Source organism: Indicator indicator, unplaced genomic scaffold, assembly GCF_027791375.1.
Source record: "Indicator indicator isolate 239-I01 unplaced genomic scaffold, UM_Iind_1.1 iindUn_scaffold_67, whole genome shotgun sequence".
NCBI classification, from domain to species: domain Eukaryota; kingdom Metazoa; phylum Chordata; class Aves; order Piciformes; family Indicatoridae; genus Indicator; species Indicator indicator.
This window is the reverse complement of record NW_026539197.1, coordinates 187,501-209,484: the sequence shown is the minus strand read 5'-3', so window position 1 is coordinate 209,484 and position 21,984 is coordinate 187,501. Positions and strand designations below refer to the sequence as shown.

The 21,984-nt window shown below is 45.5% G+C and overlaps 1 protein-coding gene across 1 annotated transcript; it reads right to left on the bottom strand.

Moving 5' to 3' along the window:
* Nucleotides 1–9,498: 9,498 nt before the first annotated feature.
* On the bottom strand, nt 9,499–12,702 carry HOXC9 (homeobox C9). Its single transcript, XM_054398598.1, has 2 exons — nt 12,156–12,702; nt 9,499–9,743 (listed from the first exon to the last, which is right to left on the bottom strand). The coding sequence occupies exons 1-2, from the start codon at nt 12,691–12,693 to the stop codon at nt 9,499–9,501; spliced, it is 783 nt and encodes a 260-aa protein (XP_054254573.1). The 5' UTR covers nt 12,694–12,702.
* Between the last annotated feature and the right edge of the window lie 9,282 nt (nt 12,703–21,984).

Below are 21,984 nucleotides of genomic sequence, written 5' to 3'. Positions count from 1 at the left end.
CAGCAGTTTGTGCAGCTATTTTTTTTTTTTTTTTTTTTTTTAAGAAGAGAGGGGGTTTGGGGTGGGGGGGAGGTAGGGGTGGGTGGGGGGAAGAGGAGGATGATGTGGTGATGAAGAATAGGTGGTGTATTCCAGGAGGAGGAAGGTGGTCATACACACAACCCACCGAAAAAAAAAAAGGAGGCGGGGGGGGTCCCCACACCTAATGAGTGGAGGAGGGTGAAGGTGCGCATTAATATCCACACACAGCGCCCCCCCATCCTTCCCCTCTTCCCCCAACCCCCCTCCCCCCCCCTTTTTTTTTTTTTTTTTTCCCAGCAGCAGCTTCTTCACTGATGGCAGCAAATGCATGCGCTGGGAGGTCAGCCTAGGTAACCTCAACAGGTAAATGGAGCCCAAGCAACCCCCCCACCTTGTCCTCCCTATCCCCCCAACCCCCCCTTCCACAAAGAAAACGCAGGCTGAGCTTCTTCTACCCCTCAGCATAGCTGCCCCCAACACACATCTCCTTCCACCCCCTCCCATGGGCTCACCCCATTGCCAGGGAGGATGGTGGGGGGCACCCCTCCTGTTGTTGTTGTCATTGCGTTGGGGAGGGAAGAGTACTGCCAGGGTGGGTTTGAACCCACCTAAAAGGGGGGGGGGGGAGGGAGCAGAAAAGGTGAGGCGAGAGGCGGGGGAGGGTGTTTCTGGTGTGGTTGGCATAGCTTGAGGTGCGATTTCCTCTTTTTTCTCCCCCTATTTTTTTTTTTTTTTTGGGGGGGGGGGAGATAGGGGGTGAGGAGAGGGGGTGTGGTGGTGGTGTTGTTATTGTGGTGATGGTGGTTGGGAGACTGGAATCAAACCAGCAAACAAAAGCAAAACCGGGAGCGAGCGGGCGAGGGAAACGGCTCCGTATTGATTGGCTGCTCCTTGCTGTCCTTCTTTAAAGCAAATAAAGGCAGAAAAATATGGGGAGTTATTTATTTATTTCATTTTATCCACCACCCCCCACACCTCCCGCCCTCTGTCCTCATCTCCATCCCTCCCTTTTTCCTCTTTGCTTCCTTTCAAACCAACCACTGAAAATCCAAGACTGGAAATAAAGAGGGAAGAGGCTTTCCAAAGGGGATAAAGTCAAGCGTTGGGTTAAAGAAAGCTCCTCTGGACCAAAAGAGAAGCAAAGTGAGACAGAAAGTATGTACCCCCCCTCTCCCTCCTTTTTTTTTTTGTGTGTGTATGTGCATGCTTGTGGAAAAAAAAAAAAAAGCCATAGCCATCGAGCTGGGTTTGTGTCCTTTTTGCTTTTCCACGTAGCGACTTCCTCCTATTTCCCCCCCCTCTCTTTTCCAAGTGCTCTTTGTGCCCCCTCCCCAACACCTTTAACTCTGGACAATTCACTGCATGAAGGAGTCGTAGCTAGTTACCAAAAAAAAAACCAAACAAAAAAAACCCCAACCAAACCAAACCAACAACCAAAACCCCACCCCAAAATAACATCAAATCACCAAAATCCTTCTTCATTTTTCCGAGGCTTGGTGTAGGGAGGTGGGGGAAGGGGGCTGAGGACCACAAAGCAAAGGAATATTTTATTTTATTTTATTTTATTTTATTTTATTTTATTTTATTTTATTTTATTTTATTTTATTTTATTTTATTTTATTTTATTTTATTTTATTTTATTTTATTTTATTTTATTTTATTTTCCTGGGGTTTTTTGTTTGTTTTGGTTTTCCTATCGAGCTGCAAAAAAAATACCAAAGCCACGAACTGTCACGATGTTATTAACACTCCCCCCTGCCCCACCACCACCTCCCCTTGTTTCCTTCACAAGTCCACAGACCTTCAAATCTTTCCCTCATGTTCTTCCACCACCACAAGAGGAGAGGGGGGAAAAAAAAATGAAACCCAAACCCTCAAACCTCAGCCTAATTATTTTCAGAAGGGACCTGGGTGACTCCTAAGCCATTTCAAATGTGGAGGGAGGAAAAAAACATTATAGATATAGATATATATAAAAATAAAATTCCATCCCAAGCTGGCTCGGGGTAGATTTTTCTCCCCAGTAAAGGTCACAATCACGATGAGGTTTGGGGTTGTGGCTTTGGTTTTTTTTTTTTTCTTTTGAGGCAAACCTTTGCTGAGGGTGAAAATCCTTTTTTTTTTTTTTTAATTATCCTTTAATTTTCAGACACCTTCCCAAGAAGAGGAATAGCCTCAGTAGCCACCAAATCCACCTTGATTAGATTTTCCCAAATCCAGGCTGTATTTTTCCACTTAAGGCTACATGTGGTGGTTGGGTTTGTTGGTTTCTTTCTTTCTTTCTTTTTTTTTTTTAATTTTTTTTCTCCTCCCAGTAAGCAGACAATGAACTGTGCAGGAGAAGAGCTTTTTTTTTTTTTCTCTCTCTCTTTTTTTTTTCCCACTGCCCGTCGTGGAAATATTTCCTAAAACCGAGGTGGTTTTTGCTGGGAAGGAACAACCTTTCGACCTCAATAATCTCAAAGACAGAACCATGAGCAGAATCCTTGGTTTTGTTGTGGGGTTTTGTTTTGATTTCAGAGGAGAAATCCACTTCATCGTCTCCTTCTCCAGATCCTTCCTTCCCTGGGTAATTCCCCTTTCCCTAAATTTCTCTTTTCTTGGAGAATTCCCCCTCCCTAGACATCCTCCATCCTCCCCCACCCAAGGAAAAAAAAAAAAAAAAAAAAAAAAAAAGAGAAGAGCAGCTAGGGACAGAAGCTCCTTAATTAACAGCTCATAGTCGAGGTGACCATTTTCTTCCCCTAATCAATAACTTTTCTATTTTTAAAAGCCGAGACCCTTCCCATGCAATAAAAGCAGCAAATTAAAGTGCTGCTCCCTCCCTTCCCTCCCCCCCCCCAAAAAAAAAAAAATAGAGAAAGTTGTCAAATTGGGATCAGTTAAGACTAAGATTGGAGGGAAACTGCTGCATTTTTTTTTCCCCAGTTGTTATCTGTGGATGCAAGAAGCAAAGGTGGAGAATCCTCCAGGATCATCCCTTAGGGTGGGAAATCAGTGTTTGCCTTCAGTGGCTATGGAAAAAGGACCTGACCCCCTCACCGTCCCCTTACCCCCCCTCCTCCAGGACCTCCCCCACCTTCCAGATTTGATGAAATAAGGGATATGCTTCTTTTGAAGGAAAAAAATCGGGATGTTTAGGGTCTGAGGAAAGCGCTGCTCTTTGTCTGGGCTGGGCTGGCCGTGTTTAGATGTGGGGATGAGGTCGGTTTTCTTTTTTCTTCGGGGGGGGGTTATTGATGTGTCTTGTGTTGCTTGGCTGTAGCTACCTCGCTGCCGTTGTATTGTACTTTTAGGTGTTTCATTGTCCCCTCCCGGAATTGGCTTTTTTGTTATTTTTCTATCCTCTCCTTCCGCGTCCTCCCTCCCCTCCACGCCACCTCCCTCCCCTCTCCTTTTGCCCTGACCTTCACTGAAAAAAAAAATGTCATTCCCTCCTTCCCCACCCCAAAATGAGGAAGCTTTGGAGAGATACGTGACGTGAGTAAATAAAGAGTGGGAAGGAGGGGGGAAAAAAAAGAAAGAAAGAAAAACAACAAAAAGCAACTCCCACAACCACTTGGAAATAGGCAATTTCTCTGTGCAAGCATTTTTTATGCAGTTATGTGCTCCCTGCGCTGTTAGATGTCAGCCCCGAGTGGGGGAAAAAAAAAAAGACATTAAAAATGCTGTCGATGGGAGGGGGTTTCAGCACGATTTGGCTGTGTGTGGAGGGGGTGAAGTCAGGCATCTCTGCACATCCCCATCCTCATCTTCATCCATCTTCATCCTTATCCTCATCCCTGTCCTCATGCTCATCCTTATCCCCATCCATCCTCATCCCTATCCTCAACCCCAATCTCATCTCCATTCTCATCTTCATCCCTATCCTTATCCTTATCCTTATCCTTATCCTTATCCTTATCCTTATCCTTATCCTTATCCTTATCCTTATCCTTATCCTTACCCTTACATTTATCATTATCCTTACCCTTATCCTTACACTTATCATTATCCTTACCCTTATCCTTACATTTATCTTTATCCTTATCCTTATCCTCATCCCCATCCTGCTCCTCATCTCCATCCCCATTGTCATCTGTAGCCCCAGCCCCAGCCCTAGCCCTCGCCCTAGCCCTAGCCCTAGCTCTAGCTCTAGCCTCCTCATCATCCTCATCCTCGTCCTCATCCTCATCCTCACCCTCATCCTCATCCTCCTCGTCCTCGTCCTCATCCTCGTCCTCATCCTCCTCCCCACCCTCACCCTCCTCCTCCCCATCCTCACCCTCACCAATATCTCCATCCCCAGTCCAGGCCGCGGGGGTTGCGCGGGGGTAACGCCGGAGAAGGGGGTCGCGTCCCGCCGCGCGCGGGTCCGCGCTAACATTGGGCAACAGCGCCATCTCGCGGCCGCGCCGGAGCGCAGCGCCGGGGGTGCGCTGTGAAGGAGGGGGAGGGATGTGAGGATGGAACCCCCTGAATCAGCGCGTTCTAACCGATAACCCCTTATCAGCACCCCAAAAACCTGTGTGTGTTTGGTGGGGGGAAGAAAGGCAGAGACCATCAGGCAGCGCTGTGCGGTCACCTTCATAAAAATGCTCCCCAGGTGGCTTATTTTTAATTTGGGGGGGGGGGGGGGGGGGAACGCATTTTCCCTCTGCCTTTATTTCATTTTGTCCCTATTTCCCCCCTTTCCCACTATAAAAAACAACTGGAAAACCCAGCAGCAGAGGAACACGGGTCCAAAATAACCCCACCAGATGTGACACCACCCCCCCTTTTTTTTCCTCTCCTCATCTCCCCACATTTATCAGTTATAGGTTCGAGCTGGGGGCTGATTATTCCTTTATTTCTTTCCCTCCTTCCCCTTCCTCTTCCCTTTCCCGATCTCCTTTCTTTTATCAGTTTTACCTTCGAGCTGGGAGTCGATTTTCTCTTTTATTTCCTTCCCCCCACTTCCTCTTCTCCATCTCCCCAATTTTATCACTTTTAGCTTAGAGCTGGGGGTTGATTTATCTTTTCTTTCCTTTCACCGCCCCCTCCTTTTCCCTTCCCCATCTTCACTCTTTTATCAGTTTCGCCTTTGAGATTTGTTCATTTCCCTCCCCCCCTTTTCCTTTCCCCATCTCGCCCCTTTTCCCCTTTTATCACTTTAAATTTCGAGCTGGGGGTTAATTTTTCTCCTTTCCCCCCTTCCTCCCCTTTCCCCTTCCTAATCTCTGCACTTTTATCAGTTTAAATTTCAAGCTGGGGATTGATTTTCTCTCTTTTTTTTTCCCCCTCTCTCTCTTTTTCTTTTTTTTCCTTTACCCCCCCTCCCTCCCCTCCATCCGAGGGGGGTCTGTTGTTTGTAGCTTGTAGACAAAACATTCCAATAATCCGGTTTCAAAGGGAAGAGCACCCACCTTATTTAAACCATAAAGCAATTAAAGCCAGACGTCTAGCCAGGGCCGGGGTCCTGTTTTGTTCGCCCCTATTCAGCCCTGCATAGCAGGGAGACAAACAGAGCTGTAAAAGAGGCTTTTTTTTTTTTTTTCCTTTTTTCCCCCTTCCTTTCCCCCCTTTTTTTTTTCTTCTTTTTTTCCCTCCCCCCCCCCTTTTTTTTTTTTCCTTTCTTTATTTTTCCCCTTTATTTCTTTCTTTTTTCCTCCCTTTTTTTCTTTCTTTTCCCCCACCCCCCGGGTTTTTTCTCTCTTTCCTCCCCCTTTTCTTTTCATTCTTTGAGGCTGCGGAAATGTACCTACGAGAGTGTCCTGCCTGTTTTATTCTCTTTACAAAAGGGGAAATTTCCAGCCAAGCACCACTAACCTCCCCCCACCAAACCATTAGATCCATGCCTCTCTATATCTAATTTTGAATTCCTTTTTTTTTTTCCTCTCCCAACGCGATAAGAGCATCTTTCCGCGGGCACAGCCGCATCTGCATGGTCCCCAGCACACAATAGCTGTATCAGTATGCGCCTGCACACACGCACCATATGTCAGAGGATGCCCAAATTGGGGCATTTTGACACATGAAGCCACCAGAAAAAAAAAAAAAAAAAAAGAATAAAAAGTCAAAATAAATTCAAAAACAAAAAAGGTTTGCAAACCGCCTGGATTTGTATTATATTGAAATACTTAATATTCTTTATTTTTTAGATGGGTTTGAGGTTTGGGAGTTGTTTTTGTGGGTGGTTGTTTTGTTGGTGTTTTTTGTTTTGTTGTTGTTTTTTTTTTTAAATCCCTTTTCTGTGCTGGTGGAGAAATTCAATGGCTGAGCAGCACCAGTACAGCCTCTCCCAGCAGGGCCAAATGGCATTTTATAACTGGTGTAACCCTTCACCGGGGGACTGGGCGATGAGAGGAGGGGAGGGGGGAAGCTGAGGATACCGGGGGCCTTGCACATGAACTAAAACTGCGGCAGGATTTTAACCCAACCCAGCACCAACAAAAGAAAGCCCCAACCAGCAGCTCGCTGGAGACAAAGGGGCATCTCCAGCGCTGCCCGACGACCCTACTGGGGGTCTGGCCGGAGAACCGGGAGGGAAAACGGATGGGGAAAAAGGAGGGGGGGGAGAAGGAAAACGGATGGGAAGAGGGGGACAGAGGGGTTGGAGAGGGAGGGGGGACTGTGGGGAAAAAGGGAGAGGGGAAAGATGGGGAGGAAGGGGGAGGGAGAAGGCTGTGGATTCACTGGAAATGAGATTCCCTTGAATGGGAGGGTGGGGGACACACACAAAATGAACTTCCATAGATCACGTCCCTACAGCATCGCTAAAACGCTCCTCCTGACAAGCCCCCACCAGAAAAGCCGGGTCCAAAACTACCTCCAAAGTCCTGGCCAAATGATGATCGGGATGATTATTTCATTTACTATGTTTGTTTATTTACTTATTATTATTATTATTAAATCCTTTTAATTAAAAACGAGAAAGCAGGGAATGGTTTTACCCCACTCAGGAAGAGAAGGAGGTGGGCGAGATGGCTTCCCAACCCTGCAGGGGCTTTAATTCTTTATTTGAAAGGGGATGAATGAAGGGAGAGAAGCAGACGAGAAGGAAAAATAATAACAACAATAATAATCATAATAATGAAAATAAATAAATAAAATTAACTGACGCGACGTAAGTGGAAAAAATTCCCCCTTTCTTTTTTTTTTTTTCGGTCTATAAATCTTCCCCTCCGCTAAAATATTTTCCAACCTGAGCTCGTTGGTTGGTCGTTTTGTTTTGTTTTGTTTTGTTTCCGGCACGAAACTGGGATTGTAAAAAAGGGATTTTTTCCCCCCCCCCCCCTTTTTTTAAAGCCCCCTCCTCCTTGCTCCAGGGACGTCTCTGCTGATAGCCCGCCGTGTGCCCTGTCCCCCCACCGGTGACCGAAAAACAGAGCCCGGGTTTTGAATCAGCGGGGACACAAATCAGGGCGAAGGAAAAAGAAACCTCCGCCAGGCTTCAGCAAGAAAATATTAAAGAGCAATATTTTATGGGATCAGCAGAAGTAATCGCTTCCAGATTTTTTGATTTCAGAAGGGGGGAAACTGGGACGAGGGTGACAAACGCATCTCGCTCGCCGGATCTGGTTCTGATTAGAAAGATTAAAACCCTGCTCCACTCATTTCATTAAAGAAAGGGACCTATAACAAGTTTTTATGATTAAACATCCCTCGCTGCTCATTTTTTACACAATCTCCTGCCTCTCGTTCCTCCTTCAGCAGCCTGGAAAGAGCCCAGAGCAGAAGCCCAACCAGAAACCCGGCTCTGGGCAGCGCCTTTCTCGCCTCTGCACCAGCCTCAGCTCTGCCAGAATGGGGGGGGTTGACCTTTCCGCACCCAACAACCCTTTTTTTTTTCCCCCTTTCCTTTTCCCCCCCACCCCCTTCTTTAATTTCCACCACGTATGGCAAAAGGAGTGCGTGCAGGGGGAGGACATGTGCCTTTTTTTTCCTCTTTCTTTCTTTCGTTTATTTTTTCTCTTATTTGCTGCTTCTATTTTTTCTTTTATTTGTTTCTTCTAATTTTTTTCTTTTGTTTTTCTTTTTATTTTTCCTTTAAAAAAAATTTAATTTTTCCTCTTTTATTTTTTTCCACCTTTTCATTGTTCGCCTTTTTACCCGCCCCCCCTTTAATTTTTTGCCTTTTCTCCTTTTTGCCTTTTACCCTGAAATTTGCAGTCTCCGCACATACATTTCTTTAGCCCCTGCTCTTTCTATCCACCCCCCCACACACACCGAACCCTTCTCCACCCCAAGCAATTTCCCCCTCCCCATCTCCTGAGCTGTCTTGCGAGAAGCAGCACTTCCAGCAAGCCTCCAAGCCTTGGCAAAGCCATCGATAAAGCAGAAAGAGGATGCTTTTGCCAACTCCTCTATTCCCAGCATCCATATTTAGCCCTTTTTAACATATCCTTCGATTGCCCGGGGTCATAAATTAGTACAATTAATTATCCCAATCTCCAAAATGGATGGCACGTAGAACCCTTACCTCAGCGCCTTTTTATTATGGTACTTTGAAAATGGGAAAGTGCTGGGGGAAGGAAGGAAAAAGGAAAGGAGAAAAAAAAAAAAAAAAAGAAAAAGAAAAAGCTTCGCTCTCCTCCGGGGATGCTCGAAGCTGCCTCGCTGAGGCACCAGCCCCGGCAAAGCTCCTTCCTTTTTTTTTTTTTTTTTTTTTGCAAAGGGTTTAAAAAAAAAAGACACCTAAATATTGCTCTCTCTTTTTTTTTTTTGCTGTTGTTGTTTTTTTTATCTGCTTTTCTTGTTTTTTTTTTTCTCTCGTTCCTGTGACCTTAGGTATATTTACATCGAGCTGCTCTACAACCGCGAACATAACAATATTACAGAACGATTCTGAGACGAGAAAATACACAAATAAGTACAGCAGAAACGTTCAACACCGTGACAGAAAAACATCATCGAGCCACATTCCCTTCAGTCTCTCCATTATTATTTTTTTTGTCTCCTTTTTTTTTTCCCCTCTGTTTTGTACAAAATACTCACGAGCTCGCGGAATTAAAAAATAAAAATAGCGGTTAAGTTTAATTTAGGAAATAAAATACTACTAACAACAACAAAAATATAACAAAAGGGGGGAAAATAATTAAAAAAAAAAGACGACACACAAATAATAATAAAAATTCAAGTACTTCTTGTGGGTGTTTTCTGAGGAGGATCAAACCCCATAAAATAAAATATATATATATAATATTATTTAAAAAAAAATAAAGGAAGGAAAAAAAAGGGAAAACAACCCCACCCCACCCCCCAAACCCAGCTTTTTTTTTTTTAAGTTATTATTTAGTTTCATTTTAGAGCAGATTCGTGGCCCCAAAACGCTTTGCTGGGGTTGCCTAGAACGCTAAAAACATTCATCCGCACATTCAAAGTCAGAAACATTTCAAATCCCCCCCAAAAAACCAGCTTTTTTTTTTCCTGTGGTGTTTTTTGTTTGTTATTTTCTCCTTTTTTTTTCCTTTTTTTTTTTTTTCTCTCCACCCTCGTTTCTCACGGACTTTGCCAACTTTATTGCTGTTCTTTATCGCTTTTCTCTTTATTCATTTTCTTCATTTTCATTCGCCTGTTCTGAAACCAGATTTTGACTTGGCGTTCAGTGAGATTAAGGACTCTGGCTACTTCGTACCTCCGGTCCCGTGTGAGGTACATATTGAATAAAAACTCCTTTTCCAGTTCCAGGGTCTGATACTTTGTGTAAGGACATCTTTTCTTCCTCGTGGAGCGCGCATGAATCCAATTTGCCACGGGGTTGTCTGAGAAAGAAGATTTTTTATAGATATATATAGATAGATATATTTTTTTGGGGGGTGAGGGGTGAGGAAGGGGCACACAACAAAAAAAAAAATTAAAAGAAAAAAAAAATCAATGTATTCAGCTATCTTTTCTTCCCACCCTCACCTCCTCCTCTTCCAAACCCTGCTTGGAACTACGGAGAGAAACCTGTTTAATTAGCAGATCTTACCTAAATATTTTAAGTGACCTTCAGAAGAGTTTTAATCTGTTTATTTTGGAAGGGGGTCATTTCCTTCTCTTTTCTTTCTTTTTTTTTTTTTTCCTTTTGCTGCCGTTCAGCACATAAAAGTTGCACTAAATAAAACTGTAGCAATGGGTTTAAAATAATAATTATCCACATGACTGCTGCTCGCAGTAATCTAAGAACATAGTCATAAAAAGTCAAAATTCCCACCATTTCATAGGCCCATAAACTCTTTTTACAACCTCAGGCTCTCCAATACTTTCCCTCCAAGCTTTCCCAGACCTGGAAAGCCGAGTTTGTTGCTTTAACATCTTAAGGATGACACGCGAGATGTCCTACTGGCTCCCAGAAATTGGGAGTTTGGGGCTGGTTTGGGGTTTGTTTTTGTTGTGGGTTTTTGCTCTCTTTCCCCTGCTCCTCCTTCCCCTAACCTGAAGGAGTTTCCAGGGGAGCAAACCCACCGCTGCCATCCTGGGGAGAAGCTTCTCCCCCAACCCCCGTGCCCCTATTTCAGGCAGTGAAAGGAGATTTTTCACCCCCTGATTCCTTTTACTTGTTTTTATTAGGAGGGTGCCTGGCACCAACCCGCCTGTCATCAAGAGAGGTGTGAGCTCCTGCCCTGAGAGACAGCGAAACCTTGAGCTGCTCCCATCTGCTGTCACCCCACTTTATCCCTCCAAAATCACCCACATCTTAAGCCAGAGATGATGGGGGGGTGTTGGGGTCCCGTTAAAGTCCCGTTAAAGGGTTTGGGGCCACGCGGGACTCCAGCGTGGACCCGCAGTATCCCCCACACACACTCCCCCGCGGGTTTTGGGCTCCTGGCCGGGAGGGTTTGGCCAGGAAAGGGATTGGCTTGGGTGGGTTTTTGAGCATCCCTCACCTCCTGGCAGCATCTCCAGAGAGAGATGTCCTGGAGTTGGAGGATCCTAGAGGATGTTGGGGTATTTTTTTTTGGGGGGTGGTGGTGGTGGTGGGGTCATGATGGTGGTTACCTGACTCCTGCCCCTACAGTGTTCAAGGTTCTGATAGTTGGGTTAAGGTTTGGGGTTTTTTGGGGTTGTTTTTGTTCTTTTTTTTTTTTTTTTGGGGGTGGGGGGGGAAGTTTTTCCCCACCTCCTTCTCTCACTTGGACTGCAGAAGATGTTTCTTCAAGTGTATGGTCCAATGTCCTGCGCTCGCTGCCTTTTTGCCCCCCAGCTACCTCCACACCACTCGGTTGATGCCTTTACGATTCCCATTTTTCCTCTTTGCTTCTCCCCTGCATACATTTCTCCCCGCAACACACAACCTGCTCCCCTCACCCCCCCAAATCCCACCCCCGACCCCCCGCCCAGGGCACCCACCTTTTTCATTTATTCCCACGTGTTTAGAGCGTTTGATGAATAATTTGCACCGCTGGAGCTTTTATTGATTTTTAAAATAGATAAAGAGACAACTCTGCTTTTTAGCCTTTTAACCAGGGCTCTTCCCTTTCCCTTTTCTTTCCCCATCTCACACCAAAAAAAAAAAAAAAAAAAAAGAAAAGAAAGAAAAAAGAAACCCCCCCAAAAACCCAAAACAACCCCAAACCCCAAGACAAAACAACCAACAAACCAACCCACATCAATGCGTTCACTTCCAGCCAGCTCCAACTCTTCCTTGTCCTTTGAAAGTGGGAATACTGGAAAGCCAAGAGGGTTTTTTTTCCCTGTGCCTAACTCCCCCTTTTTTCTCTCTCCCCCTCTCACACACGCATACTATATATTTATTAATTTTTTTTTCTTCTTTCCTTTTAATTCCCTCCCCCGGTGGAAGGTGATGAAGCAAAGCAGCCAAATTCCACCCCCACCATCACTTTGAGAGAAGAAAAAAGAGATTAAAAAAAAAATATATATATATATATGTATCAAATGAATTATTTTTTTAAAATATTAAGAAAAGAAAATCAGAAAAGGAAACAAAATTATAAAAACAAGGCGGGGAAAGGGGGGAAAAAGGGGGAAAGAAAGGGGAAAAAAAGCCTAAAGAGCCCCAAACAAAGTGGAGATACTTGCTCTCCGGCTCTGCTAAGGCGGGCTCGGAGATCTTCCTGCGTATCTGGAGTTTTAGGGTCGGGCTCTCTCTAAAGGTAATTTCATTTTATTGAGTAGGGTCCTGGAAGCCGTAATGCCTTCCCCGGTCGTAAACAAGAATGACTTCGACTTACTGGGGTCTAATTCGTGCTTTTCTTCTTTGTGTTTGCTGGAAGCGATGGCTTCGGACTCCGGGGAGGGAATTGTCTGCGCGGCTCTGTCCCTCAGCTCCCCCGGAGCCCCGTACATGTACTCCGCGTAGCCTCGGCCGTCGGCGGGGCCGCACTCCCCCCGTCTCCCGGGAAAAGCGTCGGGCTTCAGGCCGTAGGGGCGAGCACCGGGGGCGAAGGCCGGGAAAGAAACGGCCCCAGCGAGGGGCTCAAGCCAAGTCCGCATGTACCTGGGCTCGGCCCCGACGGGCGCCTGGGGGGCGTACGGGTGGTAGCCCACCGAGGACTGGGAGTGAACTGGAGCCCAGGAGGTGGTGAAAACGGTCGGCTTGGGGGCGAAACTGCAGGATGGAAAGTCGGCACAGTCCGGGACTAATCCTGACGGTCGGGAGGCAGCCGGGTGGGAGGCAGAGCCGGGGAACCTGGAGGCCAAGAGCTCTTCATTCTCGTGGCTTATCAAGGAGTCAACATAGTAGTTGCTTATGGGGCCAGAAGCCGACATGGTTCCCCCCTTCTTTTACATTCATAAGATTATTGTATGAACTGTATGTGTACTTTTTATCTTCTCATAGAACAATCAGGGCAGGTAATTATTTTTTCAGCCTTTCCCAGTGTGCCATTGGCTGCCCGCCCTCACGTGATTGTATTTACCCAAAAATATAGCGTGGATCAATCCGCAGCTCTTTTTTTTCCCTTCTTTTTTTTTTGTTTCCTCCCCTCTTTTCTTTCTTTTTTTTTTCTCTTTTTTTTTTTCCTTTCCTTTTTTTTTTTTTTTTCCCTCCCTTTCCTTTTTTTTTTTTTTTTTCCTCAGTAACACCACCCGCCTTCTCCTAAAGCCGCCGGCGATGGGGCGGAGATGGGGAGGAGATGCTCGGCCGGTCCTCAGCCGGGGGATGCTCTACGAGTGGGTTGGTGGAAGTTGGGGTGGGGGGTGGTATACAGAGCAGGGTTGGGGTGAGGGGATGCTGGTCCTGAAGGAAGGTGGAAGGTAATTGTAGAAGGTAGCCCAGGAACTATTTCTTGACGTAATTTGTCTCTGTCCTTTGCTTCCAAGCCTCTAATGGACACATTAAATTGAATATCGGTGGGAAGGGGGCGAGGGGAGAAGCGCGGTGGAGGTGGACTCCTAGCCGGGTGATGGAGATAGGGAGGATAGGGGGGGAGAAGGTTGGGGAGAGTAGTGGGGGGAAGGGGGGCAGGGGGGGGAAGAAGCTTTTAGCCTAAAAGCTAAAGGGGCTTTTGTCATCTTCTGCAGCGCTCTCTCCTCGTCAGGCTGCGATCTGAGGGGCACAGGCACATTTCAGGCTTTGCTTTAAGAAATAAGTGTCTTCAGGAGGCCAAGAAAAAAAAAAAAGGAGGGGGGGGAAGTAAATATATAGATAGAGGTACGAGGAGCATCTTTAATGAGAAGAGGGAAGGAGAAATAATAATTCCAGGACCCCCCTCCAAAAAAAAAAATTAAAAATAAAAATAAAAGGACTGAGCTTTTGCAGCAAAAAGGCTGCGTTATTCGGCAAGGAGTGGATGTTTTTATGTCCTTCAATAAAATTTTTACGAGGATCATTTGATTGTTCATAAATGTGTCGTTCATTAAATAAAACCGTAGGAGTGAGTTTCAGCTCTGGAGCTGAGGATGGGAGCGAGGTTTTTTGCCTATCAGGCAGAAGCAGCAATGTGCGTTGGGCACACTGATTTTTCTTCATTTTTTGGGGTTTGTTTTGCCTTTTTTTTTTTTTGTTGTTCACTCCTGGAAACTTTTCTTCATCTCTTTTTTTGTTTAAATGTTAATTAATTTAATTTTTTTTCTTTTTCCTTTTTTTCCACCAAATCGATTGAAGAAGTTGGGAGCCTTTAAAAAAAATAATCGGTGGTAGCCTGGCTGCATTTTTTTTTTTTTGAGGGAATAACCTTTCCTTTGTATTAAAGACAGGTAGGTAAATAGCTCACGCCCCTTGGAGTCTGAAAGAAGGGAGTGAGGCGATTTCCCTTACCAGGAAAAAAAAGATTAAGATTCCTAACCAAAAATAACCCCTCATTAATTGTTTTTTAGAGACAGAGTCCACCCCCACTCCGCCTCCCCCCACTACTCCCCCCTCAAAATCTGCTTTATCTGGGCTCTCCAGGGTTCTCCATCAGCTCGGGCTTTCGAGTATTGGGGGGAGATGGAGGGAAATAGTCCAAATTTGCAAGAAGAAGGAAAACTGTGGGCTGAGGAAGGGCTGAGGGGGTTCCTCTACGCGAAAGGGAAGCAGGCAGGGAGGGGGGCGGTGGGCTGGGTGTCTCCAGTGATGCAGCATTCACAAGTGACAGCAGCTCTGAGCAAGTCCCATGGACGGGCACGGCACAAACCTCTTCAGTCCTTCGTGTTAGGATTTCTTTCCCCTCAGTAAGTTGCGTGACAATTGCGAGCAAGAGGAGGAAAGAGATGAGGGCAGATTGAGGAATAAAGAGACAAGAAGAAATGATGCTGCCAGGAGACACCTCTCCAAACTCCCCCAGCCCCTCCAACCTTCCCCCCTCAGTTGAGCCAGGGTAAAATCTTGCACCTCAATCCACAGGAGAAAAAAAAACTACAATAAAATTACAAATTAATTCTCAGGGCTGCCCTCGCTGCTGGTCGAGAAAGGATTTTCTTCTGGAGAAAACAGGGGAGGCTTCAAAATACAACCAGGACTGGGGAGGGGGTTTGCCAAGGGACGGCAGATTTCCCAAATTCGAAGGGAAAAGTCATCCACTCTTCACCTCCCCCACTCTCGAATTTATCCCTCATCCCGTTTTATGTGAACCTTTAAAGGGAAATATTCCTGAAGGAGCAGAATGTCTTCCTTGGCCTTTATCGAGACCAATTTATCTGTCAGTCACTGCTCTCCACTGAAGGGGATTTTTACGTTGGGAAGGGAAAAAAAAATCTAAACTCATCATTCTTTGATCTCTTCCCATTTTCAAATCCTTATTCTGCTGGGCTGCTGGTGCAGCGGGGATGTGGAGGGGAAGAAGCAGCTCGGCTTCCCTACTTTGGTGGAATATTTCCAGGGAATCTTTACAAAAGGAAGGTTGGCTGAATATGGAGAAAGGGAGAGGGAGGAAGGGAAAAAGAGGCAGAGACTGAAGGAAGGAGCGAGAAAGGAAGGAAAAAAGAAGCAGAGAGTGAAGGAAGGAGAGAAAAAGGAAGGATTGAGCATGGCAGAGAGGAGCCCTAGAAAGCAGAGTCAATGGGGAAGGCTTCCAAGGGGAAAAAAGAAATTAAACAATAAAAAAATATAAATCAGAATACACAGCAGAGAAATCGCAAAATCGAGCAGAATTTACCAAATCCACACAGTTCTGAGAAGTAGCAGCAGGTTTGGTTTGGTTTGGGTTTTTTTTTTTGTAACCTCAACGCGAGCAGGCAAGGTCACTAGAGGATGAGTGGTGGTGGATGGTGCATGTTGGTGTGACACAAAGGCAAAGATTTCTTTTATTCGCACGGAAACCTGCAGCACACGGAGTTATCCCCCTCCCCAGATTGCCGGGGTTGTTCAATAGGGAAGAAACCAGCGGGATTTTGGCTACAAACCCCTCGAGTTCAGGGGCTGCTGGGCTCAGACTGAAAAGAGCACAAAAGCAGGGATGGGAACACTTCACCTTAGAGCAAGCTGAGGAGACGGCTTGGAAGCAGAGAGACGGCTTGAGACAATACTCGGTTTAAGGCTAAAGACACGGTTTAAGGCTAAAGACACGCTTTGAGACTCAAGACACGGCTCAAGACAACGTTTTTTCCCCCCGCTGCACAACCCCGTAAACGCGATGTGAACCCCTCGTAAAATTTAACACGAGGTGAACCCCCATAAAATATTCTCCTTTCACGCTCATCGCGACGTGAAACCATCCCCATGGCTGAAGGCAAAGTTATGTGACTCAAGTCCAGCCCGAGTGCAAGGCGACTAAAGCAATATCCTGAAATATTCCCCTTTCCAGCAGCAGAGTCTCCAAGGAAAAGATCCAGGCTGGAATTAAAACGCCTCGCTGTTGAATCCAGCAGCTACAAGGTTATCTCGCAGCTTTTCCACCCGCTCCAGCCAGACTCCTGCCCCTCCACAATAGCTTCGGGACTTGTTTTATGGGAGATTTTACCTCTTCTGAAACGATGGTGAACTATCAGCTCCCCTCCAGGCAGATTAAATATCTTTTCCTCTCACCTTCCCCTTTAAATCTGGGAGGAAAGAAACTTAAATGCTTCGAGCACCACTCACAGTCCCCAGGCTCTATCAGGATTTTTTTGTTGGTGATTATTTATATTTCTGCTGTTCCAGGCGGGGGAAGAAAAAGAAAAGAAAAGAAAAGAAATTCAACTCGCAAAATCGGAGGTTAGAGAAAATTCATCCTTTGTCTGAGTACCCTCCTGCCCAGTTGACTCCTGGCACCTTGCCGGAGTGAAATCTTTGCCCCAGCTCCCAGCCCGAACTCCTCCATCCCTGTCCTGTGCTTCCCTGGGTGCAGTCAGGATCTTTCCCCCACTTTCCAAATCTTTTTGCTTCGAAGAAATTCTCCCCTGATTGGAAGGAAGTGAGACAAAAAACTAACCCTAATTAAAAAAAAGAGAGAGAGAGAGAGGGAGGGGGGAAAAAGAAAAAGAGAGAAAAGAGAAGAGAATAAAGATGGAAGATGGAGGAGGAGAAGAGCAGAGGGAGAAAAAATTAGAAAAGAGGGAGAAATAAAAAGAGCAGAGGGAGAGAAAAAAAAGAGAAGAGGGAGAAATAAAAAGAGAAAGGGGAGGGGAAAAAAGAGAGAAGAGGGAGAAATAACGAGAAAGGGGATTTAAAAAAAGAGAGAAGAGAGAGATATGAAAGAGAAGGGGGATAAAAAAGACACAAAAAAGACAGAAGACGAAGGAAAAAGGCAGAAGAAGGGGTGGGAAGAAAAAGCAACTATTGAAAAGAAAAAAACAACTCGTGGACAGGCTGCCTGCTGAGATGCCCCTGCTTATTGTCTTTTTTTCTTGCCTTTTAATTTGATTTTATTATTTTTTGGTGCTAAAAGCGGTAGTAAGCAGAAGCCAGCCTGCTGTATCCAGGAATTGAGAAGCAGGGGGGGGAGGAGGGGGGAGTGGGGGGAGAGAGGGTGTATCCCTGTTTCCCTGTGGCAGCTCCAGGCCCCAGCTCCATCAGCAGCTCAGCAGCTTCCTCCGGAGCGGGGACACCCCGAGTCCCGCAGCTTCCCGCCGGGGACAGCCCCGGTGCCGCGTCTCGGTGGCCCCGGGGATGGAAGGATTTTTTTTTGGGGGGTTTGGGGGGAATGTTCGGCGGCAGCTCGAAGGCCTGGGGCTGAGCAGCCAAACGGAGCCTCCTCCAGGAAGAGGAAGAAAAAAAAAAACCAACCACAACAAAACAACCCTCATCCGCATTCCCCCGCTTTCCCTCGGTTCAATTAACACTGTCAAGTTCGGATTAAAACAGAAATCGGTGTTTTCTTCCCTCCCGAGCCCTCTCCAGCCCCACTGCACACCTTCAGCCCCCGCTCTGGAGGAGCTGGGGAGGGTGGTGCTAGCTTCCGAAACGAAAGTAACCCTCTAGCTAGCCCCTGCTCCTGCTCCCCGCCTGCATTTCCATCCCTAATCCCAAATAAAGTTCCAATTTTTTCCTCGCCTTTTTCCTCCTCCCCCCTCTTCTCTTTGTCCTTTTGCATCTCCCTTCGTCTTCTCTTTTGCCTGCCCAAGTTCTTTCTCTCTTTCTTTTGTTCCTTCTTCACCCCTCCTTTCCTTGGGGGAAAAAAAAAAAAAAGAGGAAAAAAAATTGCACACAATAGAACCGAATGACTCCCGAGCAGACGCTTTGAGGAAGCTGCAAAATAATTCCTGATCCCCCTAAATGCTTCGGTTTATTCCAGGATTTTTCCTGAAGGCAAAGAAATGTAGGGGGAAAGCTGCATTTCAGCCCAAACAGCAGCCGCGAATCCCTGCAGCTGTGCGGTTACAGTTATAGTCTTAACCTTTCCCCCCACACACAAGCAGTCTCCTTCCTTCTAAATTATTTTGGTTGCTCGAAACCAAACAAAATAATAATTTTTATTCAGGTTTCTCGAAGAATTATCTTCTAGGAGAGGGAAGGAAAAAAAAAAAAAAAAGAATGTTCTCCCCGCCAAGGCCAATTGCCCGCTGGAATTCTCTGCCTGAAAACACCAATCTGAGCCAAGATGGGAGTCACAGTTAAGGTAAAGAAAATCAGAGTTCGGCTTAAAAAAAATGGCACTGCAGGAGTTTTTTACCTGCTTAAGTGCTTCCACCACCACCACCGTCCCCTCCCACCCCCTCTCCCCTCTGTTTGTGCCGAAGAATTCCTGTCTCTCCAGCGCTGGAGGTACAACTAATAGACAATAAATTCCGAGGTGCAATTAAAGCGCAGCACAATTTCTTTAAGTGTGTTATGGTCTCCTCTTCCCCCCCCCCCCGCTCAAAATTTCAGGTCTCCGCCAGACGAAGCTTCCTGTGTCACAAAACTCAAAGAAGGAGCCAACCCCCCCCCCCCAAAACCAAACAACAAAACCCCAAACTCTATCTCCTCTCCCTAGGTTTGCTGAGTGGGTTTTGATTTTTTTTTTTTTTTTTTTTTTTTTTTGGGTGCGAGCTGAAACTCAGGTCATCAGAAAGTGGGGGAAAAAAATGAAATTATTTTAAATAAATAAATAAATAAATAAATTCCCAGTGAGGTAAATGAAAAAGAAGAGCAAGAAAACAAGCCTGAACCCAGAAAGGCGAAGTGTATACTGCCTGGAGAAACATATTTCTATACTTCTCCCTTTACATTTATTATGTCTCTGTCAGACACCCTGTAATTAGCATAGATAACTATAGTTGCAAGCTCCAAGTTGTGTCGGCAAATTCTATTGTCTGGCTGCTCCAGTTGCACCCCAGAGATCTTGAAAGCGAGCACAAGGTGTTAGGAAGAGCCTGGTGCCCTCGAATAAGACAATAACCCCGCGAAATGTAAGGAAGGAGGAGGTGGAGGGGTGAAGGGTGCTGCTTTAGGCGATGGATTCCAGCCCAATCTGCACCGCAAGATCTTTGGCCTGGTGCAAACGTCTCCTCTAAGGAGATCAGATCAGTCTTAAACCTGCTTTTTTTTTTTTTTTCCCTACCATACCATAAATGTGCCTGCAAATAAAGGATATTCAGGCAACGCTCCCTTTTCTGCCCTAATCCCCCTCTCCCACATACACACACCCCCTTCAAGCAGTTGTTTTAAAGGTCATCTGCAGAGCCAATACCTCTGTAAACACTCGGGTCCGAGCCAGACTCCCAGACACCTAAAGATAACAACCTTGAGCAGGGACATTTGCCACCATTTACACGATCCCCTCTCCGCCAGCCCCAGTTTGGTTTCTTTCCAACCCTGGAGCGGGTTCGTTCTGGTAGGAAAAAGCCGAACCTTCAAGGGACTTTTCCCAAATCCAGCCAAGGAATCATCTAGGAGAGCTTTAATTTGAAGAGGACTTTTTTAAAAAATCTCATAATAAAGTCCAAGCCTTCCCCTGCTGCAAATAAAAATGAGTTTATCAAGGCAACCTCCTCTCCCCATAGCCTCCCACTCAACTTCTCCGCCCCACAGCTTTTGCTAGGAGTTGTTTGGGTTTTGCTTTTGTTTTTTAAACCGCCCCGAAACCTTATTCCCAGCAGCAAAGGATGAAGTTCATCCACAGGCAACGCGTGTGACACATAGAGACAAGCAGGGAAAAGCCTCCAGGTCTTAAAATTACACCTGCTGGGAGAGGAGCTTTGCACAGACCCAAGGAGGAGAAACGATGCGAGGCAGCAGAACCTAATATCACCAATATTTTACCCCCATAACAGCATCAGGGAGCAAATAATCACAGGCGAGGGAAGCTGAAGGCGAACAGCGTGGTGTCTTTTTTGACTACCCATGTTTTTACATCAAATAAAAAACACCCAGGCACATCCAGGCAACAACAAAAAAATAAGATAATAGTCGCAGCAATAAATTCTCACCAGCCCTCCTAATATCATAATTAAAAAACCCAGTAGGGGAGATTTTAACTTTTATTGCATTTGTGGAGTTGGGTTGCTGAACATAGATTAAGTTTAGGTTCTTCTCTTTTGCTCCTTGGGGGGTGGTCTCTCAGAAATAAAAGGGGGGGAAAAAATCAATCTTAATATGCAGGGAATAGAAATTGTTGTGTCTCGTACATGCTGCTAGAAGAAAGGCGAAGGAAATCTGCAGATAGTTAATACAAGAGAAGGCAAACTCATCATACATGTAATGAATCCTTTAAATCATTCAATTATCACAGCACTATTATCAAATAATTACAGTCAAATGTACCAGTAACCAACCTTGTCCCTGCTGAAATATTAATTTACAGGATCATGAATTAGTTTCTTCCTTTTTCTTCCTTTTTTTTTTTTTTTACCTTTTAAAATTTCTTCTTCGCATTTTGAAACTCGCTTATTACATCTTATTACTCTTTCTCTCTCTCTTTTTTTTTTTCCTCCTCCAGTCTGGTGTATTCAACCCAAAAAAAAAAAAGGATGGTGAAAACCAAGGTGCTTTGAACCACATCAACAACTATTTTGTCATTTCCACCTTTCAAAAGCAGCATCTTTAACACACAGAGCAGACAAAACAAAGCCAAGTGTATACAAAACGGTGTTTAAAAACTCAGACATTCATTCCCCGCCAGAGATTTTACACCCCCTTTTTTTTTTTTTTTTGCCTCATAACCTTCAAACCAAGCAGGGTTATTGATATTTTTTCAATCGAAATATCCTCTTTGCACGGAAACTTTGCCTTGAGGCTCACCAGTAAGAAACCAAAGCAAAAAAAACCCAAACCCAAACCAACCTGAAAGAACCAAAATAAAACCAAATCCAAAACCAGCTCTTAAAATCCACCATTCCAGTCAGATCTCAACCTGCCCTGGGCAAACCTGCCAGCCCCTGAAAATTCCAACTATTCCGAGTTTCAGACTTTATTCCTCCACGCCATCCTGTGCTTTTCCACCCTAAAACCGGTACCCACCGGACCCGGGCGGGAGGGTTTCTGAGATACTACCACAGAGAAGCCTCTGCCAAGCCCCTTGCTTACCCTCAGCAGGTTTTTGCTCTCTGAATAATCTTTTTACTCGCCACAGATTTACTTTCCATGGCCATCTTTCAACCATCACGCAGCACAGAGGACCCCGCACTCTTTAGCCCTGAGCTCGGCCGAGATTTGCTTTTTTTCCCCCCCACCTCCTCTCCCTTTCTCCTTTTTTTCTCATCAAAACGCTCAGGCTCAGATAGAACTTTTCCAACTTTAACACCGCATTTTTCTGGGGGGGGGGGAAAGGTGTAAAATGACCTTTTTTTTTTTTTTCAATCCAAGTAAGACCCTGCTCATGTAACACAGGCGCCTGATTTTCTTCCTCAACAGTTTTTAGGTTTCCTTACTAAAAAGTAATTCTTAATCCCCGCTGCACCAGCAGCGACATAGGAACCGTGGTCTTGAAAGTGAAACCCCTGGACTCCGCTTAGGGCATGGAAAAGAAATAAACAGGAAAGAAAAGGGTTGTTAAATTTTATCTCTAGCATGGAAGCAGAGTGCAGGAGAAGTTGGGATTGGGGGGTGGGGGGAGAAATATAAAAAATATCCTAAATTTTCAGCTTTGTTCTTCCGAAAACAGAATCCGCTACAACTTCTCAGATTTAAGAGCCAGGGAAGGTCAGCAGAAGATGGCAACAGGAGCACTCCCACCACCATCACCATCCTCTTCCACCAGCACCATTGTGCCAGTTTCTCCCCCAACCCCCCCAAAAAAAAAA

Coding starts and splice junctions, on each gene's coding strand:
- HOXC9 (XM_054398598.1), bottom strand. CDS start 12,693: ATGTCGGCTTCTGGCCCCATAAGCAACTACTATGTTGACTCCTTGATA. Junction 9,744..12,155: donor AAAGCACGAATTAGACCCCA/GTAAGTCGAAGT, acceptor CTTCTTTCTCAG/ACAACCCCGTGGCAAATTGG.